The sequence below is a fragment of the Limanda limanda genome, chromosome 7 (genome assembly GCF_963576545.1).
Source record: "Limanda limanda chromosome 7, fLimLim1.1, whole genome shotgun sequence".
Lineage (NCBI taxonomy): Eukaryota > Metazoa > Chordata > Actinopteri > Pleuronectiformes > Pleuronectidae > Limanda > Limanda limanda.
Genome location: NC_083642.1, coordinates 3,306,003 through 3,329,877, shown reverse-complemented (window position 1 = coordinate 3,329,877; position 23,875 = coordinate 3,306,003). Strand labels below are relative to the sequence as shown.

Below are 23,875 nucleotides of genomic sequence, written 5' to 3'. Positions count from 1 at the left end.
ACACACAGACACAGACACACAGACACACACAGACAGCCACACACACACACACAGGCACACATACAGACAGACACACAAACAGACACACACACAGACACAGAGACACAAACACAGACACACACAGACAGACAAACACACAGACCAACACACAGTCAGACACACACACACACACACAGACAGACAGACACACACACACACACACACACACACACACACACACACACACAGACAGACACACACACAGACACACACACAGACATATACACACACAGACATATACACACACAGACACACACACACACAGTAACACACACAGCCAGGCACACACACAGACCCCGACCAGACACACACACACACAGACACACACACAGACAGACACACACACACACACACACGCACACACACAGACACACACACACAGACACAGACACACAGACACACACACAGAAAGACACAGACAGACCCACAGACACACACACAGACCCACAGACAGACAGACACACAGACACACACACACACACACACACACACAGACAGACACACAGACCCACACACACACACACACAGCATCATTCTGCAGCAGGTGATGAGCTGAGACATTTATACAAAGTAAAAGACCAATGATCATAATAACTCCGATATCTTTTTGTACAAACTTTATTTTATTCTGGTAACTATTTGTTTGAGCTCATGAGGGATTCACTCGACCACCAGGTGGCAGTGACACCTGCACCTGCTTCATACTGGGAGTCATGGGATCCACCTACACAACCGGAATATGAGTATGAATCATGTCGTCATCCCAAATCAAACCTTCAACAAATAGCCACATGCTTCCACATGTCAAACTTTGTCATTTTTTTTTTACTGCTTTATGTTTTTGTGACGTGTCAGAGGATAAGAAATTATAAAAGACAATGAAAAAAACAAACTTGACATATTTTCAAAACTACCTGTAAGAAAACATTTACAAAATCGAGTCTGAATCTGCGGCTGTGTCTTCGTTACAGAGTGAAACATTAAGTTTGTAGTATAGATACATTTACAGATTATTAAAGTCCTTGACCTGTGAGAGTAACACTGACATATTTCATATTCCAAACCATTCATGTTTCTAGTCTAAAGCAGAATAATCTCGGCTGATCTGTTTATATATATATATATAAACGGATCTTAACACTGCGGCAACAGGGACACGCAACTAACAACAGGACGTATCGTAGGTTTATGTTTTATCTGTCAAGCCAAAGGAATAAAAGCGAGTTTTGGTCCAGTCACAGAAGATGTTGTGGAAGCAGCTTCCTGGCGCCGTGTTGTTCTCCCTCGGAGGATTATTGCACTTCATCTGGACGAAGTGGAACCGAAGCAGATCCGGCGTCTGCTCGGGGGAACTACAGACGACGGCTACACACTTCTACTCGAGTCATTTGAGGTCGACAACAACACAGCGTCTCAGCAATATTACATCCGTCATCAACAACAAGGTGAATATTGCTTTTTTTAAGTTGTTTGATATGTTGTTCAGTCTTCAGGAGCATTTTTTTTTTTTAAATCATTAGTTCTGTGATATAGTTCTGTGATTTTTCGTATAGTACAGACTCCTCCCCCTACGACACCCGCTTCCTGGAGCTGGTGCGGCCCAGGCTGGCGGTGCTGGAGCGGCGGGAGAGGACGGGCGTGGCGGAGGTCGGGGACGTCTCGTTAGGACAGCCGTGCTGGAGCAAAATGTCCATGCAGCCTTTGCTCCCGTTCTTCCTCGCCATCATCATGGGCGTCTGGCCTTGGCCGTCCTTCGCTTTCACGTCGATCCCGTACTGCAGAGGAGAGAGAAGACTCAGAATGAGATGATTCATGGAGGGAATGTTGTTCACAGGTAGAACAGTGAGAGCTGTTAGCATAGATATATATAAAGACTAGATGTCTCGTCTACGTTGCCGGCCAACGGAGCTGGACGTCACCCCATATGGCGGCCATCTTGCCAGAGGTTGCTCGCTCAACTATAACATTGTGTTGGTAGTGGTAAACAACCATAACTTGCTCAATTTTCAACCGATTCTGAAACGGTCTGGTTTGTTATAAACTAGGGCTGGGCAAGTTAACTCGTTTTAATCGAGTTAACTCAAGTGATGAGTTAACTCGATTGTTTATCCGCCAATTATTTTCTTTTTTCCTGTTCTGCAGCAGTCAGCAACAGACTTTCACAAAATAAAAGCCTGACTTTCACAATAAAACAATAAATAATCAAACCTGAGTTAATGCGAGATAAAATAATTAATCGAGTTAACTCATCACTTGAGTTAACTCGATTGAAACGAGTTAACTTGCCCAGCCCTATTATAAACGTCAGAGATGTAGATATGACACTGCATACTTATGAATAATTATGTTATTTTCTAAAAAAATTAATAATTTATGCAGTGTCATATCTACATCTCTGACGTTTAAAACAAACCAGACCGTTTAAAAATCGGTTGAAAATTGAGCAAGTTATGGTTATTTACCAACACAATGTTATGGGTGAGCGAGCAACCTCTGGCAAGATGGCCGCCATGTGGTGACGTCCGGCTCCGTTGGCCGGCAACGCAGACGAGACATCTAGTCTTTATATATATCTATGGCTGTTAGACTCAAACCACTGAATTCAGGTCATCACCACGGAGGAGTTTCACCTACAGAGGCTGTGACGTCTCACTCGAGCTCGTTAACGGGAAACACAAATGCAACAGGGACAACACAACCTGTTTGTGGACACATGAGTCGAGTGAGTTGTCGTTTGTGAAAACCTGGTGAAGTCAGCTGCTGCTTTGAATGTGACGCTTGTTGATTTGAGACGTTACAGATGCTTGGAGAGAAAACACCTGAACCACAACACGTAAACAGAAAGTTTACACATCTTCTGCCGCAAACTAAAAACACACCTCTTCCAACTATACCTTGAAAAAAAAAAAAATTTAAATTAAAAAAAAAAATACTAACAACTTTTGAAACTAACAATTTAGTAGCACTTAAATGGCACTTACTTATAGCACTTTGTAGTTTTGCTTTATTTTTGAAGAAATTGTACTTTCTTGATTCTTGTTGTTCTGGGTTTGTTCCCTCGGGGTTGAATGCACCTATTGTAAGTCGCTTTGGATAAAAGCTAAATGAAATGAAATGTAATGTAACACACTTAATGGTCTTTTTGAAAACTTGCTCACAAACAAACAGCATTGAAAACAACTCCTTGGTGGACGTGATTAAATCCATCAGACGAAGAAGATTCTTATTGCATCTGCAAAACTAAAACACCAACCAGGGAAAGGAGATAATTCCAGGATCATAAAACTCAGGTTCACTGCTCATCTCTCGGTTTTTAATCTCCTCCACATCCTGTTTTATTCTGGAACCTTTACATTCTATTAAAGAGAGGCGGGACCCACCCAGACGAGCAGCTGAGTCATGACCACGTCCCCCAGGTGACAGGCGGCGTGCAGGGCCGTGCGCGGCGCGGAGGCGGAGCCAGGCGGATGAGCGTTGATCCACTCCTTGGTGCTGTGGGCGAGGAGCAGCAGCAGCCGGGGGAGGTCCCTCTCCGTCACCGCAGACAGGAGCCACACCGGGGGGCCGTCCTCGGGGGGGTGGGTCCCCGGGGTCGGCTGGAGGGGGGAGACAAACGCACGCTGCTCGTACTTCGCACGGATCCACGACTCTCGTCCCTCACTAGGAAAACAGACACACACACAGGAGACCTGGTGTCAGTTTGTGTTCACAACGCAACGCAGATGAGGATCTGATCTTCTCACAAAGAGAAATCTCAGCAGAAAGAAGACGACCACCATGTTTGTAGTTCTGATGACTAATCGAAAAGTTATGTAAACTTTCAATGAATCAACAAAATCTGATCAGTGAACATTTGTACCAAATATTAACGGATTCTCTCAAAGAGTTTTAACAGAACATGTTCAAGAGGCAAAAAGAACTTAGTCAGGTCCCAGTGAGTCTGACCTTTGACCTTTGACCTCCTTCTCTGAGTCAAATTGATGGTTTGTACCAAAGTTGAAGAAATTCCCTCGAGGTGTTTCTGAGATGTTCAAGAATTTGAGCTACATCACGGCTCTAGTTTCAACAATTCACGAGTTGAAACCTCTTTTTATCAGATCTCTGTGGGTTTTTAAACCAGTAGAACTGAAGCTGATGGACTTCATTCTCTTTGCCAGTCGGGAGATTGTCATACGAAGACAAAATGCTGTAAAAAGCAGTAAATGCACAAATGTTCAGGACTATTTACAACACGTGGAAGTTCAATGTGAATCGTAACGTCACAGATCAGCTGCAGTGTCAATAAAGAAGAAGCACAGGGAGAAGTGTGATGTTTCTACCTGGGTTCTGACCAGTGGAAAAGAGGCTTAATAGACTAATAGTTAAGAATAATAAGTAAAAAAAACATGTGAAAATCTCCTTTCACTGATCAGATCTCAAACAGATCCCCTCCCAGGTCCCAGGAGCTGAAAGCAGAGGTGGAACCCACCGGGTGGCGTTGGGCGTGGGCTTGGTTCTCCCCTGCGTGCAGCCCTCCCAGATGCTGTTGGCCATGTGGTTGCCGATGGAGGCCAGCACCTGCGTGAGCTCCGGGGGCCAGTCGTCCAGGTCCAGCGAGCGCACGCGGGACAGGTGAGTCCCCAGGTTCCGATGGATCCCCGAGCACTCGATGCAGATCAGCGCGCCCAGGTTGAGGCTGGCCCAGGTGGGATCTGCAGGGAGAGAGAGGAGGGGCGGCTTACAGGAAGTGGTTTCTCCTCATGGTGCTGGAGTGGTGCATCCAAACGGGTCCAGGACGAGAACCGAGTGGTGGAAATTCCTATTTCTTATTCTTTATGTTAAAGAGTAAATGGTGTTTTCCTAGTAGAGAAAGATGAATGGTTGACCTTTGTCTTCTACACACCAGGCGCTCAATCGCTCTGACGTGGAGGAATGTTCGTTGCCTCTAGGCCACTGGTTAAAAAACTTAACGTCAAGCTTGGCTCTTGAGAAGTTAACTTATGTAGTTAGGAAGAAAGCTTCTCAATTTGACTGTATCTGGGAGATGTTTTTGGACTTTGTTAAGAATGGTGACATTGAAGAGGCTTTGGAAATGTGAAGTGACTAATCTGTTGTGAGGAATGTGTGCTGTACTCTGTTCCATGTTTCTGACTTTGTATTTTATTAACTAAATTAGTATTTTCATTGTAATTTTTTGTCCTTGAATTGATCTTTTAAAACAAAAAGAGGGCTTTTCATGTTTCATGTACTTTTTACAGGTCTAAAGGTCTTTTCTAAATGCTGACCTTCAGATTTTATATGATTTTTTTTACGCCTGAAACAAAGATGGGTAACATTTACTCCAAGTTGCCTGCTATCTCTTTTTTTGTGTTTTAGATGATGTTTTAATCATAACTCAGCCATTTTTGTGATATTTGTATTATTTACTGACATTTTATACTGCCATAAAACTGTATAAAAACCAATAAATATATGTTTACATTTTTTTTTTTTAAATGGTGTTTTCAAGGGACACAGTTTTCTTTACAATCTTTTCTTTACAATTTTAGCTTTTAAGTTTGCCACTTAATGATCAGATCCATTTAGTCCCGCCCACTAGGAGGCCAGCAGTAACGCATCCTCTCCTGAAGTGGCCCACATCTGTTTGTTTTGCTGGTGAAAGCAGAGTTGTCAGTAGAGATTTATGGAGCAGGAACAAACATCGTGATGTGGGACTCGGCCTCAGGCTGTGAACGCTGCATGAAAACAGAAATGTGCATCTGGAGAGGAAGAGGTGTGGAACTCACTGGGCGCCTCACAGTCCACACACAGGCCGTTGCCCTTGGCGTTCCGGACGGCCTGAAGCGCCACGGCCTCGCTCTGACTGCTCCGACGGGCCTGAGCAATCACACAACAAACACACACTTCAATTAGTGTTCACAGGATCAGCAGATGATGAAGGAGAAGCAGAACATCATCATGTGATTTCTTATTTACTCGTCAGTGAATCAGATCTAAAGGCTGAAGACAAACTGTGAGAACGGAGAGCAGAATCTGGACGATACTTAAAGTTGATCACCTTTGTAACGTGAGAGTTACACAGTGTGTTCATGTCAGTGTCACACAGTGTGTTCATGTCAGTGTGTACCTTGTTCCTGCCGCTCTCACACGACTGCAGACTGGCCAGGATCTGGCTCTCGATGGCCGACACCCACGAGTCCCTGTCCTCCAGACTCTTGGCCTCGAAGTGCCACGTCTGTCCCGTGAAGGAAACCACGATGAAGTCTGCGTTCTCCTCGTCTGCAGGAGAAGAACAAACCCGGCTGAGACCTGATCGTGCTACACAAGCGACCAAGCTACCGGGGACGGCCATTTTGGATCTACAGTCAGAGGATCCGTTCACACCTGGTGTCGTGATGTGTCCTGAACGGAACCAGATCAGATCAAATAAACATGGACCTCACTTCTGTCCACGAAGACCAAATTTTTATGTTTTCACCAAGTGTGTGTGTGTGTGTGTGTGTGTGTGTGTGTGTGTGTGTGTGTGTGTGTGTGTGTGTGTAATACCAGGTGTGAACAGGATCGGTGAAATAAACACAAAAAATACAAATGTGACAAACAAACTAAATTGGACAGAAGGTGAAAACAGAAAAATCTTGTTATTACGATGAAAGTGAACAAATGAAGAACTGAGGATTCTGAGGATGAACGTATGAAAACAGAGACCGTGCGTTGATCTGCTCTCACTCGTTACCTGTCTTATTAATGTTTCTCAAGCTACCAAAGCTCTTTAATTTCCACATTTTACGTTTGGCTGCAGAGCGAGAGACAAGCAGAGGGGAAGAGAGAGAGAGAGAAGCACATGTTAGGAGGTGAAGAAGCTTTCAGAGGAAGACAAACACCTCGGCTGGATCCCGTCCTTACAGAGGAGAGAGGAGAGAAGGAATCAGAAACAGAAAAGTGACAATTAAAACTACTTTTGATCACATGTGGCGACAGAAGCATCAGATCCTCCTCTTCCTCCTCTTCCTCAAACATGCTCACAGGTTTCATTTAGAGTATTTTTGTTAATTTTCCTCATTCCTCATCGTCTGTGTGTGGACATGTAATCGTCGTCTATAGACAATCAGCATTAAGAGCTGTATTCGATGAAGAAGAAGAAGAAGAAGAAGAAGAACAAGAAGAAGAAGAAGAAGAAGGAGAAGAACAAGAAGAACAAGGAGAAGAAGGAGAAGAAGAAGAAGAAGACGTTACCTTCAGCCTGTCCCACGGCTGCGTCTCCTTTCTGGTTCATGCTCTTCTTCCTCCTGTTCTTCTTCCTGTCGCTCATGGGAGACGACTGTCCCACGTCCTTCCCGGAAAAAGGACAGGCCGTCCCTTCAAGGGCGTCTGACATCATAACAATGATGATGATGATGATGATGAGAAGGAGGAGGAAGAAGAAGAATACATTTTATTTGTAAATATTTGAACAATGCTTAAGGACACTTTTGCAGGTTTACAGAAAAACAGAAACAGACACACGTCGTATTAAACAGTAGAAACTGAATCCAGTTGTTTACAGAGGTTTTCACTTCCTGTTTACGTACCAACACTTTGTGCTTTGGTGGACAACGAGGACGAGCAGCGCTGGAGACCTCTGTCTCCACCTTGAGGCGACAGCCCCCCGGAGCGGTCCTCCACCACGGACAGGGTGGACGGACACAGCTGAGGGACTGAGGGACGAGAGGACCGAGAGTCAGTCACATTCACACTTTGTGTAGCCGAGCTGGTTGTAAACCTGTTGTGTTGTGGTCGTACCGGTGCTGGTGCTGTCGGCGGCCGGCGGCTCTTTGCTCAGCCCGTTCACCGGAGGCAGGAGGCCGGGGGCCGCAGGGGGGGGGAGCGTGGGAGCCACCGCCCGCGGAGGACGTTTCCCGGGAACTTTAACCGTCACACGAAGCAGGTCGATGTCCTTTCCGTGGACATTCTGTGTGTAATCCTGAAGGAAACAGAAAACACTGACTTCAACATCGAAGAGATCGGAGGTTTTCCAGACGTTTTTATAGATTTCTCAGAGAATAATTCAAGAATCTTGATATTTATGTGTGAGTGTAGTTTGGTGCAGATCAAAATAGAAATCTGGATCTGGTGAATTTAAATATGGTTTCATAGGACGACTGTTGGGATCTGGTGCAGGTTCAGTGTCTGATTCTTAGTTTGGAGGATCACGCGGTGGAAGCAGCTGTTACATACAACACATGGACAAAATCTTTTCTCTGCAGCATTTGATGAAACTTAATGACAAATTTATCACTGAATGTTCATAATGATGTAGTGACATCTAGTGGTGAGGGTGCATGTTGCAGCTGAACACCCCTCACCTCACCCCCCCTCTCCCCAAACCAGAGAGTGAACCTGTGGTGGCTTCCGTTGTCATAACAACTTAAAAGGTTTAGTTTGTCCAGTCTGTTTAAAAAAAACATGGCCGCCTCCGTAGAGAGGACCCGCTCCGGATGTAAATATAAAGTATTTAAATCACCAGGATTCTTTGGCGGTGTGGCCTAGGGGGTACAGTGGGCGTTCTCCAACAAGAAGGTTGCCAGTTCAATCCCCACTCTTCCCCATCTGCATGCTGAAGTGTCCTTGGCAAGATATTGAACCCCTAAATGGCCCCTCATAAATGTTGAGTGTACTAAAAATGTAAGTCGCTACATGACATGTAATATATTAAATTCCTTTAACCTAAATCTAACACACTGGACCTTTGAGTTTGGCTGTTTGAGACGAACGTGGTTTGCTCTGAACCACTGAGGTGAAGTCTGAAGTCTAACATCTGCACAGTGAGAACCTCGGTGAGTTCTGCTGCTGTTCTCTTACGCTGGAGCTGGAGTGGTACGACAGCGAGCCGCTGCTGGTCAGGGTCACGTACTTCTTCTTCCACTCCTTGTTCAGAGAGCTTCCACTCCTCTTCCACAGGATGCTCTGTGGAGAACAAACACCAAGGTCATTTAACCGGCCTAAATATAGAGTCGACATCAGAGAGCGGCTCTTCAAAGTGCAGCGGCAGCTGAAAGCACAATATTAATATAACACCCCTGAGGAAGCGTGAACAGCATCAAATAAGAGACTTTTTTTGTGTGCTGCTTATGTAAGAAGTAATAAATAGAGAAGAGCATCTTTGTTCCACCTGAAGAAGAAATCAGAACATTACTGAACCAGCTTGGTGAAGATCCTGTTTATCGGTTTCACTGTTTGTAACGTGAGAGACGATCGAATACTGAGGATACGATACGAGACGCAATGTAATACGATACCATGGGATAAGATATAAGTCGATAAGACAAGATTTGATATGATACGATAGCATAAGATACAATAAGATAAGATGGGCTGCGATATACGATACTTGATTCTACAACATAAGATAAGTAACGATACGAGTCGATGAGATATGAAAATAAACGAGAGAACAAGTGAAAGCTCCCAAAATAAGAAAATAAGCCCCAGAATGTAGTGGAGTGAAAATAACTACCAGATATTTTCCAAATCTTGAAATCTCTGTTTTTGGATGTAATGTCAAATTAGAGATGAGTTTTAAGAATCATATTTTAAGTTTAATCTAAACATCAAATTCCTTTACATTAAACTAAAATACTTTGTATTCATACATCTCAAGTCCGGTTGTCATATATGCAAAGGTGGAAAGTAACTTTACTCAAGTAGTATTTCTGAGTTATAGAGTAATTTCCTGAAGTATCACCCTTTTATTTTCACTTCACTACATTCATTCATTCACACATTGGAATAAATACAGAGGAGGAAAGACAGAGGAGACTTGAAATTAAGATTAAGATGCATTTATTTATGAATTGTGTCAAACCAAAGTTTTTTAGTGTAAAGTCAAATTAAAGTCTTAAGTTTTCCCTCTGATTTAAACCCGGACTTAGTAACTGGAGTAAATCGTCCAAGAAAATACAGAGAATATGAAAATAATTTACACTTTGAACGACACATTGAAATATCACCCATACGAGTAAAGTTCAGTAGCACAAGGATGTAAACTGTATTTGTGTTTTATGTCTAAGGAGATATGGAAATAGATGAACATATATATATATATAAATGCATTTATAGACTGTCGAGAGGTATATAGGCACTAGGACAAGTGTAGTACACAATATGAGTACAAGTATAAAAATGGTAGTAAGTTAGTAAGTAGAAACCTGTTTGATGGGAACCCCCCGGGCGCCGCTCTGGTCTCCTTTAGCGTCGGCAGCTTTCTTATCCGAGTCGCGGTTCTGAAACAAACAGAAACAAACATGAGAGAGAGAGAGAGAGAGAGAGAGAGAGAGAGAGAGAGAGAGAGAGAGAGAGAGAGAGAGAGAGAGAGAGAGTCCGGGGGGGGGGGTGAGCGGAGTGAGGTGATGGTGACGGGAACACGAGGAGTGAGACCACTGACCTTGAAGAGGGAGGGGCGTCTCGGGATGCCCTTCAGCGCCCGGGAGTTGACGCTGCCCCCCCCCTCGCCCTGTGCCACCCGCAGCTCTCGGTGACTCACCACGGGGGTGGAGGGGAGGGAGTAGGCGTAACCGCCACTGCTGCTGGGGCCGTTACAGGTCTGAGAGGTCAGAGGTCAGGATGGAGAGGGAGGGGTGGAGGTGAGAGGGAGGAGACAGACAGAGCGGGGGGGGAGGGAGGAGATGAAATGAGTCAAACAGCAGGTGAGCGTGGACAGAACGAGACGATGAGATGATCATGGAGCTGAGAGATGGAAGAGGAGCCACCTGGTGGTGACTTCTAGCATTACACTTCAGTTTGATGGACGACTTTAACTTTCTGATGCGTGAAGCTGATCTGCAGCCGAACGCTACACAACCAGAACGCTACACAACCAGAACGCTACACAACCAGAACGCTACACGACCAGAACGCTACACGACCACAACGCTACACGCCCAGAACGCTACACGCCCAGAACGCTACACGACCAGAACGCTACACAACCAGAACGCTACACAACCAGAACGCTACACAACCAGAACGCTACACGAACAGAACGCTACACGAACAGAACGCTACACAAACAGAACGCTACACGACCACAACGCTACACAACCAGAACGCTACACAACCAGAACGCTACACAACCAGAACGCTACACGAACAGAACGCTACACGAACAGAACGCTACACAAACAGAACGCTACACGACCACAACGCTACACGCCCAGAACGCTACACGACCAGAACGCTACACAACCAGAACGCTACACAACCAGAACGCTACACAACCAGAACGCTACACAACCAGAACGCTACACGAACAGAACGCTACACGAACAGAACGCTACACGAACAGAACGCTACACAAACAGAACGCTACACGACCACAACGCTACACGCCCACAACGTTACACGACCAGAACGCTACACAACCAGAACGCTACACGACCAGAACGCTACACGACCAGAACGCTACACGACCAGAACGCTACACGACCAGAACGCTACACGACCAGAACGCTACACGACCAGAACGCTACACGACCAGAACGCTACACGACCACAACGCTACACGACCACAACGCTACACGACCACAACGCTACACGACCAGAACGCTACACGACCAGAACGCTACACAACCAGAACGCTACACAACCAGAACGCTACACAACCAGAACGCTACACAACCAGAACGCTACACGAACAGAACGCTACACGAACAGAACGCTACACGAACAGAACGCTACACGACCAGAACGCTACACGACCAGAACGCTACACGACCAGAACGCTACACGACCAGAACGCTACACGACCAGAACGCTACACGACCACAACGCTACACGACCACAACGCTACACGCCCAGAACGCTACACGACCAGAACGCTACACAACCAGAACGCTACACAACCAGAACGCTACACAACCAGAACGCTACACAACCAGAACGCTACACGAACAGAACGCTACACGAACAGAACGCTACACGAACAGAACGCTACACAAACAGAACGCTACACGACCACAACGCTACACGCCCACAACGTTACACGACCAGAACGCTACACGACCAGAACGCTACACGACCAGAACGCTACACGACCAGAACGCTACACGACCAGAACGCTACACGACCACAACGCTACACGACCACAACGCTACACGACCACAACGCTACACGACCACAACGCTACACGACCACAACGCTACACGACCACAACGCTACACGCCCAGAACGCTACACGCCCAGAACGCTACACGACCAGAACGCTTCACGACCAGAACGCTACACAACCAGAACGCTACACAACCAGAACGCTACACGAACAGAACGCTACACGAACAGAACGCTACACAAACAGAACGCTACACGACCACAACGCTACACGACCAGAACGCTACACAACCAGAACGCTACACAACCAGAACGCTACACAACCAGAACGCTACACAACCAGAACGCTACACGAACAGAACGCTACACGAACAGAACGCTACACGACCAGAACGCTACACGACCAGAACGCTACACGACCACAACGCCACACGACCAGAACGCCACACGAACAGAACGCTACACGAACAGAACGCTACACAACCAGAGCGCTACACAACCAGAACGCTACACGACCAGAACGCTACACGACCAGAACGCTACACGACCAGAACGCTACACGACCAGAACGCTACGCGACCAGAACGCTACACGACCAGAACGCTTCACGACCAGAACGCTACACAACCAGAACGCTACACGAACAGAACGCTACACGACCAGAACGCTACACGACCAGACGCTACACAACCAGAACGCTACACAACCAGAACGCTACACAACCAGAACGCTACACGACCAGAAGCCACACAACCACAACGCTACACAACCACAACTGACAGAATTCTAAACAAATAAAGATAGAAGCATTTCAAATTATATTTGTACTCTTAACAATAAAGATAGGAGTAGTTCTAGCTAGATATTATGCCTTCATACAAATGATTTTAATAACTGTTGCTGCTTGGTGTTAATAATGAATCTTTTAATTGTTCTAAATTCTTACTTCTGATATTAAAGGCTTATTCCCTTCGCTGCACTCAACATCAGACAGAGTTCATGGAACTGTTCCTTCAGAGGCAAAGTCAGTATGACAATGTTTGGGTTCAGTTGTTTTGAATGTTTTCACAAACATGATATTGTTTTGATATAGCAGAAAATAATATTCTGTGGCTGTCATGGCATCTGCTGGTTCAAGGCCTTTCATGAGGTGAACAGGTTGCCGAGCAACTCTAGCGTCATTGGGAGTGGCTTCTTGTCACTTCCAAATGCCAGGAGGACGGCCTACGCGTGCTCACTTCCGAGGAGGAGGAACGAAGATCTACTGTTATGATATGTACCTGTCCCGGCAGCGAGGCGGACCCCGGCGTGGAGCCCCCCGAGTGACTGGGCGAGTTGGGGAGGGACTTGCAGGCCAGCAGCGCCGCCTGCTTCTTCTGAGCCACGATCTTCTGAGCGGCTGGAAAACACATGGAACTGTTCAGTGACCTTCAGTGACCTTCAGTGACCTTCAGTGACCTTCAGTCCTCGTGTGGAGCGAAAGAGAACCTGAGAGAACTCACCCTCTGAAAACACGCGGTCCACGTTGAACCCGTAGGTGGCGCAGGTCTCGTAGAACAGCGAGTGGCGCACGTCCACGCACAGCTGGCGAGCGCGCTGGTCCTCGATCACACGAGGGTTCGAGCTGCTGATCTTATCTGAGAGAAGAAGAGGAGGAGAAACTCTGAGGTCAGACTGAGGAGCTAAACAACAGCGAGAGAAACTTGTTAACTTTATTCTGTACTTTAAAGATCTCATGATAACTTATATCAAATCAACTTAATTTAATGAAACGCTTTGGTCCCTTTTAAGTGCAACATTTTTAAAGCTTAAATGACGAGTTCAGTTTGATACGTGTCATTTACATCCATCAGTTAACTCATGGACTAATTCAAGAAATGTCTGTGTGTGTGTCTGTGTGTCTCTGTGTGTGTGTCTGTGTGCCTGACTGTCTGTGTGTCTGTGGGTTTGTGTGTCTGACTGTCTGTGGGTTTGTGTGTCTGTGTGTTTGTGTGTCTGACTGTTTGTGTGTCTGTGTGTTTGTGTGTTTGTGTGTCTGTGTGTCTGTGTGTGTCTGTGTGTGTCTGGTCTGTGTGTCTGTGTGTGTGTGTGTGTGTGTGGGTGTGTGTGTGTGTCTGACTGTCTATGTGTTTGTGTGTTTGTGTGTCTGTGTGTCTGTGTGTGTGTGTGTGTGTGTGTGTGTGTGTGTGTGTGTGTGTGTGTGTGTGTGTGTGTGTGTGTGTGTGTGGGTGTGTCTGTCTGTCTGTGTGTCTGTGTGTCTGTGTGTGTGTCTGTCTGTGTGTCTGTCTGTTTGTGTGTCTGTCTGTCTGTGTGTTTGTGTGTGTGTCTGTCTGTGTGACTGTCTGTCTGTTTGTCTGTGTGTGTGTGTGTGTGTCTGTATGTCTGTGGGTCTGTGTGAGTGTGTCTGTTGGTCTGTGTGTGTCTGTATGTGTGTCTGTCTGTGTGTGTCTGTGTGTGTTTGTGTCTGTGTGTCTGGGGGTCTGTGTGAGTGTGTCTGTTGGTCTGTGTGTGTGTGTGTCTGTGTGTGTGTCTGTGTGTGTGTCTGTGTGTGTTTGTGTGTGTTTGTGTCTGTGTGTGTGTCTGTGTGTGTCTGTGTGTGTGTGTGTCTGTTGGTCTGTGTGTGTCTGTTGGTCTGTTTTTTGAACACTTTGTGCTCCTGACTGGTTTCCAGTGAACACTTTGTGCTGCTGACTGGTTTCCAGTGAACACTTTGTGTCCCTGACTGGTTTCCAGTGAACACTTTGTGCTCCTGACTGGTTTCCAGTGAACACTTTGTGCTGCTGACTGGTTTCCAGTGAACACTTTGTGCTGCTGACTGGTTTCCAGTGAACACTTTGTGCTGCTGACTGGTTTCCAGTGAACACTTTGTGTCCCTGACTGGTTTCCAGTGAACACTTTGTGCTCCTGACTGGTTTCCAGTGAACACTTTCTGCTCCTGACTGGTTTCCAGTGAACACTTTGTGCTCCTGACTGGTTTCCAGTGAACACTTTGTGCTCCTGACTGGTTTCCAGTGAACACTTTGTGTCCCTGACTGGTTTCCAGTGAACACTTTGTGCTCCTGACTGGTTTCCAGTGAACACTTTCTGCTCCTGACTGGTTTCCAGTGAACACTTTGTGCTCCTGACTGGTTTCCAGTGAACACTTTGTGCTCCTGACTGGTTTCCAGTGAACACTTTGTGCTGCTGACTGGTTTCCAGTGAACACTTTGTGCTCCTGACTGGTTTCCAGTGAACACTTTGTGCTGCTGACTGGTTTCCAGTGAACACTTTGTGCTCCTGACTGGTTTCCAGTGAACAGTTTGTGCTCCTGACTGGTTTCCAGTGAACACTTTGTGCTCCTGACTGGTTTCCAGTGAACACTTTGTGTCCCTGACTGGTTTCCAGTGAACACTTTGTGCTCCTGACTGGTTTCCAGTGAACACTTTCTGCTCCTGACTGGTTTCCAGTGAACACTTTGTGCTCCTGACTGGTTTCCAGTGAACACTTTGTGCTGCTGACTGGTTTCCAGTGAACACTTTGTGCTCCTGACTGGTTTCCAGTGAACACTTTGTGCTCCTGACTGGTTTCCAGTGAACAGTTTGTGCTCCTGGCTGGTTTCCAGTGAACACTTTGTGCTCATGACTGGTTTCCAGTGAACACTTTGTGCTCCTGACTGGTTTCCAGTGAACACTTTGTGCTCCTGACTGGTTTCCAGTGAACAGTTTGTGCTCCTGGCTGGTTTCCAGTGAACACTTTGTGCTCATGACTGGTTTCCAGTGAACACTTTGTGCTCCTGACTGGTTTCCAGTGAACACTTTGTGCTCCTGACTGGTTTCCAGTGAACACTTTGTGCTCCTGACTGGTTTCCAGTGAACACTTTGTGCCCCTGACTGGTTTCCAGTGAACAGTTTGTGCTCCTGACTGGTTTCCAGTGAACACTTTGTGCTGCTGACTGGTTTCCAGTGAACACTTTGTGTCCCTGACTGGTTTCCAGTGAACACTTTGTGCTCCTGACTGGTTTCCAGTGAACACTTTCTGCTCCTGACTGGTTTCCAGTGAACACTTTGTGCTCCTGACTGGTTTCCAGTGAACACTTTGTGCTCCTGACTGGTTTCCAGTGAACACTTTGTGTCCCTGACTGGTTTCCAGTGAACACTTTGTGCTCCTGACTGGTTTCCAGTGAACACTTTCTGCTCCTGACTGGTTTCCAGTGAACACTTTGTGCTCCTGACTGGTTTCCAGTGAACACTTTGTGCTCCTGACTGGTTTCCAGTGAACACTTTGTGCTGCTGACTGGTTTCCAGTGAACACTTTGTGCTCCTGACTGGTTTCCAGTGAACACTTTGTGCTGCTGACTGGTTTCCAGTGAACACTTTGTGCTCCTGACTGGTTTCCAGTGAACAGTTTGTGCTCCTGACTGGTTTCCAGTGAACACTTTGTGCTCCTGACTGGTTTCCAGTGAACACTTTGTGTCCCTGACTGGTTTCCAGTGAACACTTTGTGCTCCTGACTGGTTTCCAGTGAACACTTTCTGCTCCTGACTGGTTTCCAGTGAACACTTTGTGCTCCTGACTGGTTTCCAGTGAACACTTTGTGCTGCTGACTGGTTTCCAGTGAACACTTTGTGCTCCTGACTGGTTTCCAGTGAACACTTTGTGCTCCTGACTGGTTTCCAGTGAACAGTTTGTGCTCCTGGCTGGTTTCCAGTGAACACTTTGTGCTCATGACTGGTTTCCAGTGAACACTTTGTGCTCCTGACTGGTTTCCAGTGAACACTTTGTGCTCCTGACTGGTTTCCAGTGAACAGTTTGTGCTCCTGGCTGGTTTCCAGTGAACACTTTGTGCTCATGACTGGTTTCCAGTGAACACTTTGTGCTCCTGACTGGTTTCCAGTGAACACTTTGTGCTCCTGACTGGTTTCCAGTGAACACTTTGTGCTCCTGACTGGTTTCCAGTGAACACTTTGTGCCCCTGACTGGTTTCCAGTGAACAGTTTGTGCTCCTGACTGGTTTCCAGTGAACCGACCTTGCGTCCCGACCACGATGAGCGGCAGGTCCGAGCGGAAGGTGCTGAGCTGGCTGTAGAGCTGGTACAGGTCCTTGAAGCTGGCCTCGTTCTCCAGACTGAAGACCAGGATCACGGCGTCGACCCAGCTGCAGAACTGAAGGGGGGGAGAGGGGGGGTAGAGGGGGGGGGGGGGTGTTAGCTCCCAGTGCTCAGGCCTGATGGACGATGACACAGACTCACTCTGAGTAAAGCACCTGAGCATCCGGTGGTCCGGCCTCCTCCCGGATCAGCAGCAGGTGACTCTGTCCGTCCACCAGCATTTCCTTCTTGTACCTGCCGCCTGACAAACACACAACCAGCAGCTGGTGACTCACACGTCTCTGGACATCACGCACATCACATCTGATATCACAACCTGTGTGTGATCAGCTTCTCACCATCGGTCTTCTCTAGAGCAACGTAGCTGCCTGTGATGTATTTGTTCACCAGCGCTGACTTTCCGCTTTTCAGACTTCCCAGAATGCCCTGCGAAGCAGGAAGGAAACACACACGTTTTAAATATAACTTAATACACTTTTTAGTTCCTCCATCAATTATGTTTTTGTTCCTGTTGGTTCTTATCAGATAGATTCTACATTTCTGCTCATGGACTGATGTGATGGAAGAAGAACTCAGATCTTTTACTTACTATAAAAGAAGAAAATGTATTTGAATACTTAAAAATAAAAGTTCTTCTAATGTGCTTTATTATAGAATATGCGTAATAAACCATTGAGGTTGTTTTCCTCTGATTATGATCCAGAGTTCATTTTTAATCTGCAGCTTCAGGTGGATTCTCTCACTGAACTTTACCCTCAGATGTTTCACTCACTATCTCTCAGATAAGAGACGACGGCCACACCTCAGCATTCCATAAGGTCACAGTCACATTATCTCTGCTTATTTTATCATTATTACAATAAGGTTTATTTACTTTACGAGTTTTATCTGTAAGATAAGAGAATCACGGCTCATAATCTAAACCGTCAAATGAATGTGATTCGGGAGAAAAGCCCCAGAATGTAGTGGAGTGAAAAGAACTACCAGATATTTTCCAAATCTAGAAATCTCGGTTTTTGGATGTACCGTCAAAATAATGTTGAATCATAATTTAACTTTAATTTAAACATCAAATTCCTTTACATTAAACTCAAATACTTTGTATTCATACATCTCAAGTCCGGTTGATATATATATGTGAAGGTGTAAAGTAAGTATTTTTGAGTTATGAGTAATTTCCTGAAGTATCACCCTTTTATTTTTACTTCACTACATTCATTCATTCACACATTGGAATAAATGCAGAGGAGTAAAGACAGAGGAGACTTGAAATGTGTGAATCCAAAGTTTTAGTGTGTAAATTAAAGTCTAAAGTTTCCCCTCTGATTAGAACCCGGACTGAGTAACAGAGTGACTCCTCCTGCTTCCTGTCTCCAGGTGAGGAGCAGTGTCGGGGGGGCAGGACTCTTCTCACCAGCCTCAGCTCGGGGATGGATCTGCTCAGCGTCCACTCCTGGCTGTTGGCGATGTTCACTGGAGGGAGACGGACAGAGAGAGAGAGAGAGAGAGAGAGAGAGAGAGAGTGAGACACAGATCCATCACTGAGCCGGTGAGCGGTGGAAACATGTGGGAGAGAGAGAGAGAGAGAGAGAGAGAGGAATCCACCGCTGCACCCGGGCGTCTTAATGAATCCAACCTTTCAGTCACACCGGGGATCTAACGCGCGGCAGCCACACCACTCGTTATCCACTTAGCTCCCCACTGACCAGCAGCTGTGTGCCAGGGCCTGGGGGGGGGCTCAAAGCCTGAGGACCGGGGGGGCTGGAGGGGAAAAAGGTCGTCTCCAACCAGACAAGCTCTGCTACTGGATCCATATTCCATCTTGTTTGTGATATTTGAACCCAGAGACCGAGCATCCTCCTCCTCCTCCCTTCATCTTCCCTCCCTTCTCTTTCAGTTTGCTTCACACGTCTTTCAACCAAATACAAATATGGATCCGGTGAATTTAAATATGGTTTTAAAAGGAGGCAGCTGGGTCTTAATGGAGTTCTCAGCTCTCCGAGTCCTTCTAGTTGAATTTAGAATATAGGACAAGATGGAGAATACCCCTCATACGTTTGAAGATCTTCTGCAAAAATCTAATTTACCAACCACAAGTAGATGCTATCAGGTGTGAGCGGTTACCAGCGGAAAATATATAATGGATTTCATGAGAGCAGGCGCTCAGTTTGAGCACAAGCAGATCAGATCGAGGAGGGACATGTGAGTGAGAGCATTAACAGATCTGAGCCTGAAATCAATACGATAACAAGACAAGATAAAGAGAGAGGAGAAAAATCCCACATGTGTGTTTCATGGAGACACACAGCTACAGCTTCAGAGGAGTGAGGTCAGAGGTCAGAGACACGCCGCTGCCACTTTATTAGGAACAACCATGGATAACAGGGTAAAGGGCAGAGGACGTCACACCTTGTTAAAGCCTACAAATAAAATGTGATTTATTTGATTGATTAAACTGATGCACTCACATCGACTCAAATATTTGTTTCTCCTTCAAACTGATTCACAGAGAAGCTCATGACACTTTCTGATGATTTCTGTTATGAAGCTTAGCCTCACTGATATTAAAGCAAAGGACAATATAACAGAAAAACTATTAAAGGTATTTGGTCATAAATCAAAGTCCTGGTCAGTCTTCTCTCATGTTAGATTATAACACTCGTCTCTTGGGTGTCTGCAGTGAATACAGCAGCAGCTCGACTCTCACTGGAAACAGAAGGTTTGACCTCTAGCCGTCAGATTCAGGATCGATTTTGAGCCTTAATTGCTTGTTTTTAAGATTTGTAACTTTCTCCAGTTGATCTTTTGCACCCTCGTCCTCCAGATTCTTGTGGATGTCCTGAGAGCTGGGATGTAAACCAGAGGTGACTCTGCAGCGGCTCCGTCTAATCTCTGGAACAGCTTCAGAGACGTATAATCCGTTTCTAGAGAGCCACTGCTTCTCATCGGCTTTCAATGCAACTGGAGTCTGACACCTTGATTTCAATCTGTTCTGCAGCATTTACATTCTCAAGCATTTATGATGTTTGACGTTTTCTTGCATTTGTATTTTCGAAAATCTAAATGATTTAAGAAAGATGAGAATAATATCAGTTATCACAATAATCAATCCTTTCTGTGACAATATATCGTCCAACAGAATGTGTAATGATCACAGGCCCTTCTTAAACATTTTCAATACTGCACCAAGTGAGAGGTTTACAGCTTTAGCTCTTTGTGAATCTCTTTATGATCCAAGCAGAACTGGAACTGAACCCTGAAATATCCTCAACGAATCAAATCAAATCAGAATTCGGATCGAGAACCTCGTGAATCTGATTTGAATCGAGGAGGAACATCACTGTGTTCACCGTCCAGTGGCTGCTGAGAGATTTCACTCAAACCAGGAACATGAACATGATACTGGCACCGGGGGGGGGGGGGGGGGACAGCCGATCATTACAGTAAGTATAGGATTCATCATCTGGAAACCAGGACTGTCTGTGCACTCTTTAATGACAAATGGCTGCTGAATAATTTCAGTGGAGGACAACCGAACCAGACGTGGTGTCCGTCCTGTGATGGACACACAACCTCGTCCCTCGTCCTCCAGGAATTAACTGGAGCTGAATCTGTGGAGCGTCCGGGCGAAGCTGCACAGATGCTTCATGAGAGAGGGAGTTAAAAAAAAAAACAGAGGCTTATATACGAGCTTGAGCCTGGGAGGGAAAAAGAGCAACTCCTACCACACACACACACACACACAGACTAACACACAGACTAACACATACAGGGACACACACATGGGTCCATCTTGTCTGTCTTCCTGAGTCAAAGCCTCTTTATGGACGGACAGTGTGATCCTTCTGCTGCCTCCACACACACACACACACACACACACACACACACACACACACACACACACACACACACACACACAGACAGACACACACACACATCTCCACAGAAGCCAATTATCTTCCCTCCCTGCTCCGGACCAATCACATGAGATCCTCAGTCTGTGGCGTGAAGAATCTGAAACCGACTTAATTTCCTTTTCTAACTTCATTCTGTGTCTTTTCTTTTCTGAGCAGAGTCGTCGTCACGGCGATGTGTCAACGCCCGGACACACACGTATTCACACAAACACTCACACGTACACACCCCTCCATTTCCACCCCCCCCCCCCCCCTCGTTTCATCAGACTCTGCCTCAGTGGCAGCGGCAGAAGCAGCAGTTCTACCGGTTGCCATGGCAACACTTCCTCCTGCCCTGAGTGTGCGCGTGGGTGTGCACGTGTGTGAGTATGGTTGTGTGTATGTGTGGCTGTGTGTGAGTGGCTGTGTGTGTGTCTGTGTGTGTGTGTGTGTAGTGTGTAGTGTGTAGTCGTCGGGCCCACAGTCTCACTACTGGAGTGAACCCACAGTGTGTTGCGTGTGTGTAGCAGTGTGAATACACAATGAATGAATGAACATATAAACCACACGCTGCAGCCACGGCAACCGACCCACAGTCACGCTCCTGTTTGCTGCTGGATTCAAACGAAACGCTTGGCAGGGACGGAGACAAGGGGGGGGTTGTGGGTGTGGGGGGGGGGGGGGACGTGTAGTGGGCGGAATATCAAAGACGTGGATTAGAAATGTTCTTCCCTTTTTGATGTGGGTGAACAAATATGGTTTCACGCCGTCTCCTTCACTCACAGAGCGTCGCAATCCACCTCGGCTTCATTATGAGATTTAAAGCCATGCTGGGAACGCTGTTTAAGTGTGTGTGTGTGTGTGTGTGTGTGTGTGTGTGTGTGTGTGTGTGTGTGTGTGTGTGTGTGTGTGTGTGTGTGTGAGTGCAGAGATTAGCCCTCCAGCCATGTGAAATCGGCCCGGCGCTCTGAGGGGAATTAGATTAAGAGCGTCCGAGACGATTCTATTGTCGGTCTTCACATCAAACAACATCATCCGTCACCAGTTTGCAGTCGCACACGCTTTAAGGAAAATGTTTCTCGACGTGTAACACAATTTGAATATATTTTTCAGTGTGTGTGGGGGGGCTCAGAGCGGATCAACCCCACCCAACGCCTCTGCACCGACCAGGTGGCAGCTCCGGGGGTAATTGTTTTGGCAAAGACCTGAAGACAGACTGAAAACGGTCTGTTGTCATGTCAACACGGAGGCTGGGGTTGACAGGGGAGTTGTGTGTCTGTGTGCGTTTGTGACCTCTTACCTTCCTCCTCGCTGGAGTCCCTCTGTATGTAGACAGGGGGCGCTGTGGAGGAGGAGGAGCCCACCGGCCCGGAGCTGCTCTTGGTGAAGATGCCGCTGATGAACTTGAGCATCTTGCGGTCCTTGGCGGAGGCGCGCTGGCCCGGCTGCGCCTGCTGGACCAGACCCAGGTCCTCAGAGAGACTGTTCAGGTCGCTGTTGTCCAACGTGCGGCTCTTCCCTTTGCGGGTGGGCTTGGACCCCATGTCGGCCGGGGAGGGCAGAGAGGTGGACCCGGCCTTCAGTCGGTCCTTCCTGGGGATGTCTCTCATCACCGCAGCCAGGCCGCCTCCCACCTCCAGAGGTATCCCAGCGTGAGCCTGGTCCCGCAGGTCCCTCCAGTCCTCGGGCCGGCTGGCCTCGGCCCAGGAGGCCCGGCAGGGGCCCGGGGAACGGGTGGGCACCCGGCAGTCCTTGCGGTCCAGGCTCTGGGCCGAGGTGGGGCTGCGCTCTCGGCCGTCCCTGGAGTCCCGGCCTCGGGTGGCCACGCTGCTGTGAGACTTCAGGAGGCTGACGGGCCGCTGACCCGCCGGACGGAGAGGGAGGCTGGTCCTGGTCGGGGTGCGGCTGGGCTCCAGGTGCACCCCCGCTGGTGGTGTGGTGGTGATGGAGGGAGAGCGGCACTGCTTGGCCTCTGGAGTGGGAAGAGTCGTCTCAACTCTGAAGTCAGACCTGGTGGTGTGAGGAGTCTCAGCCGGTGAGGGGATGGAGAGACTGGACGGAGGCTTCTCACCTCCTTCACCCGGGACGTCCACGGAGCTGAGGAGGTTCCTCTCTCCATCATCAACCGCCTTCACACCTGCAGCCTCCTCGGCTCCCTGTGGTGGTCCTGGAATCCCTCCGGCTCCGTTCTCGGCTCCACCTTCAGCCTCCACCCTCACCCCGGCCTCCTCCTGCTCCTCTGCCCTTCCTCCTGACCCGGCCTCCACCTCCTTCCCCTGGCTGCTGTTCTTGGCCTCTCCTCCATTCTCCTCCACCGCCTCTACCTTGACCAGGGTGAGGGAGATGAGGTAGGTGGTGCGTTGCTGCAGGGCGCCGCTCATGGGGTCAGGCGTCAGAGGACTCACAGCAGGTGAAGGGAACCAGACAGAATGAGAGAATCTGACGGCACGACGGAGGCAGGAAACTTACATGGAGGGAGATGAAGTTTCTCCTCAGAAGATCCAGCAGCAGCAGCAGCAGCAGAGCGGCGGCTGGTTTCATCCATCCCCCAAATCCCTGGGTCTTTGTTTCAAATGTTACTGTCAGGCACAGATTTCTTTGTTCGCCGTCATTTAAATTTTAATCTCGGGGAAAAGAAAATCCTGGATCCAAGAAGCTCTTTTGTTCCTAGAAAACACCCAAATTCAAAACCCTGCACACAGCTACTCAGACACAAGCATCTTCATTCTGGCGTCTGGAGCCTCCTCCTGCATGGGAATGATTTACTTGACCTTATTTGTATGTGCAGCAGCCA

At 47.3% G+C, this 23,875-nt stretch overlaps 1 protein-coding gene across 1 annotated transcript; it reads right to left on the bottom strand.

The window, feature by feature from the left end:
* Positions 1-641: 641 nt before the first annotated feature.
* On the bottom strand, positions 642-23,462 carry LOC133005409 (arf-GAP with GTPase, ANK repeat and PH domain-containing protein 1-like). Its single transcript, XM_061075077.1, has 19 exons — positions 22,382-23,462; positions 18,600-18,658; positions 17,524-17,611; positions 17,341-17,426; positions 17,105-17,240; positions 13,602-13,736; positions 13,380-13,498; positions 10,439-10,597; positions 10,203-10,277; positions 8,857-8,961; positions 7,798-7,978; positions 7,587-7,712; positions 7,252-7,386; positions 6,752-6,811; positions 6,146-6,297; positions 5,805-5,895; positions 4,508-4,730; positions 3,420-3,699; positions 642-1,814 (listed from the first exon to the last, which is right to left on the bottom strand). Exons 1-19 carry the CDS (start codon positions 23,460-23,462, stop codon positions 1,608-1,610), a joined length of 3,498 nt encoding a protein of 1,165 aa, XP_060931060.1. The 3' UTR covers positions 642-1,607.
* Positions 23,463-23,875: the final 413 nt, after the last annotated feature.

Bases quoted from the DNA above. Each gene is read 5' to 3' on its own strand.
- LOC133005409 (XM_061075077.1), bottom strand. From the start codon at position 23,462: ATGAGCGGCGCCCTGCAGCAACGCACCACCTACCTCATCTCCCTCACC. The intron at 17,427-17,523 runs GTGAGAAGCTGA...TGTGTTTGTCAG, and splicing joins TGCTCTAGAGAAGACCGATG to GCGGCAGGTACAAGAAGGAA. The intron at 8,962-10,202 runs GTTTCTACTTAC...TGTTCTCCACAG, and splicing joins GGGGGGTTCCCATCAAACAG to AGCATCCTGTGGAAGAGGAG.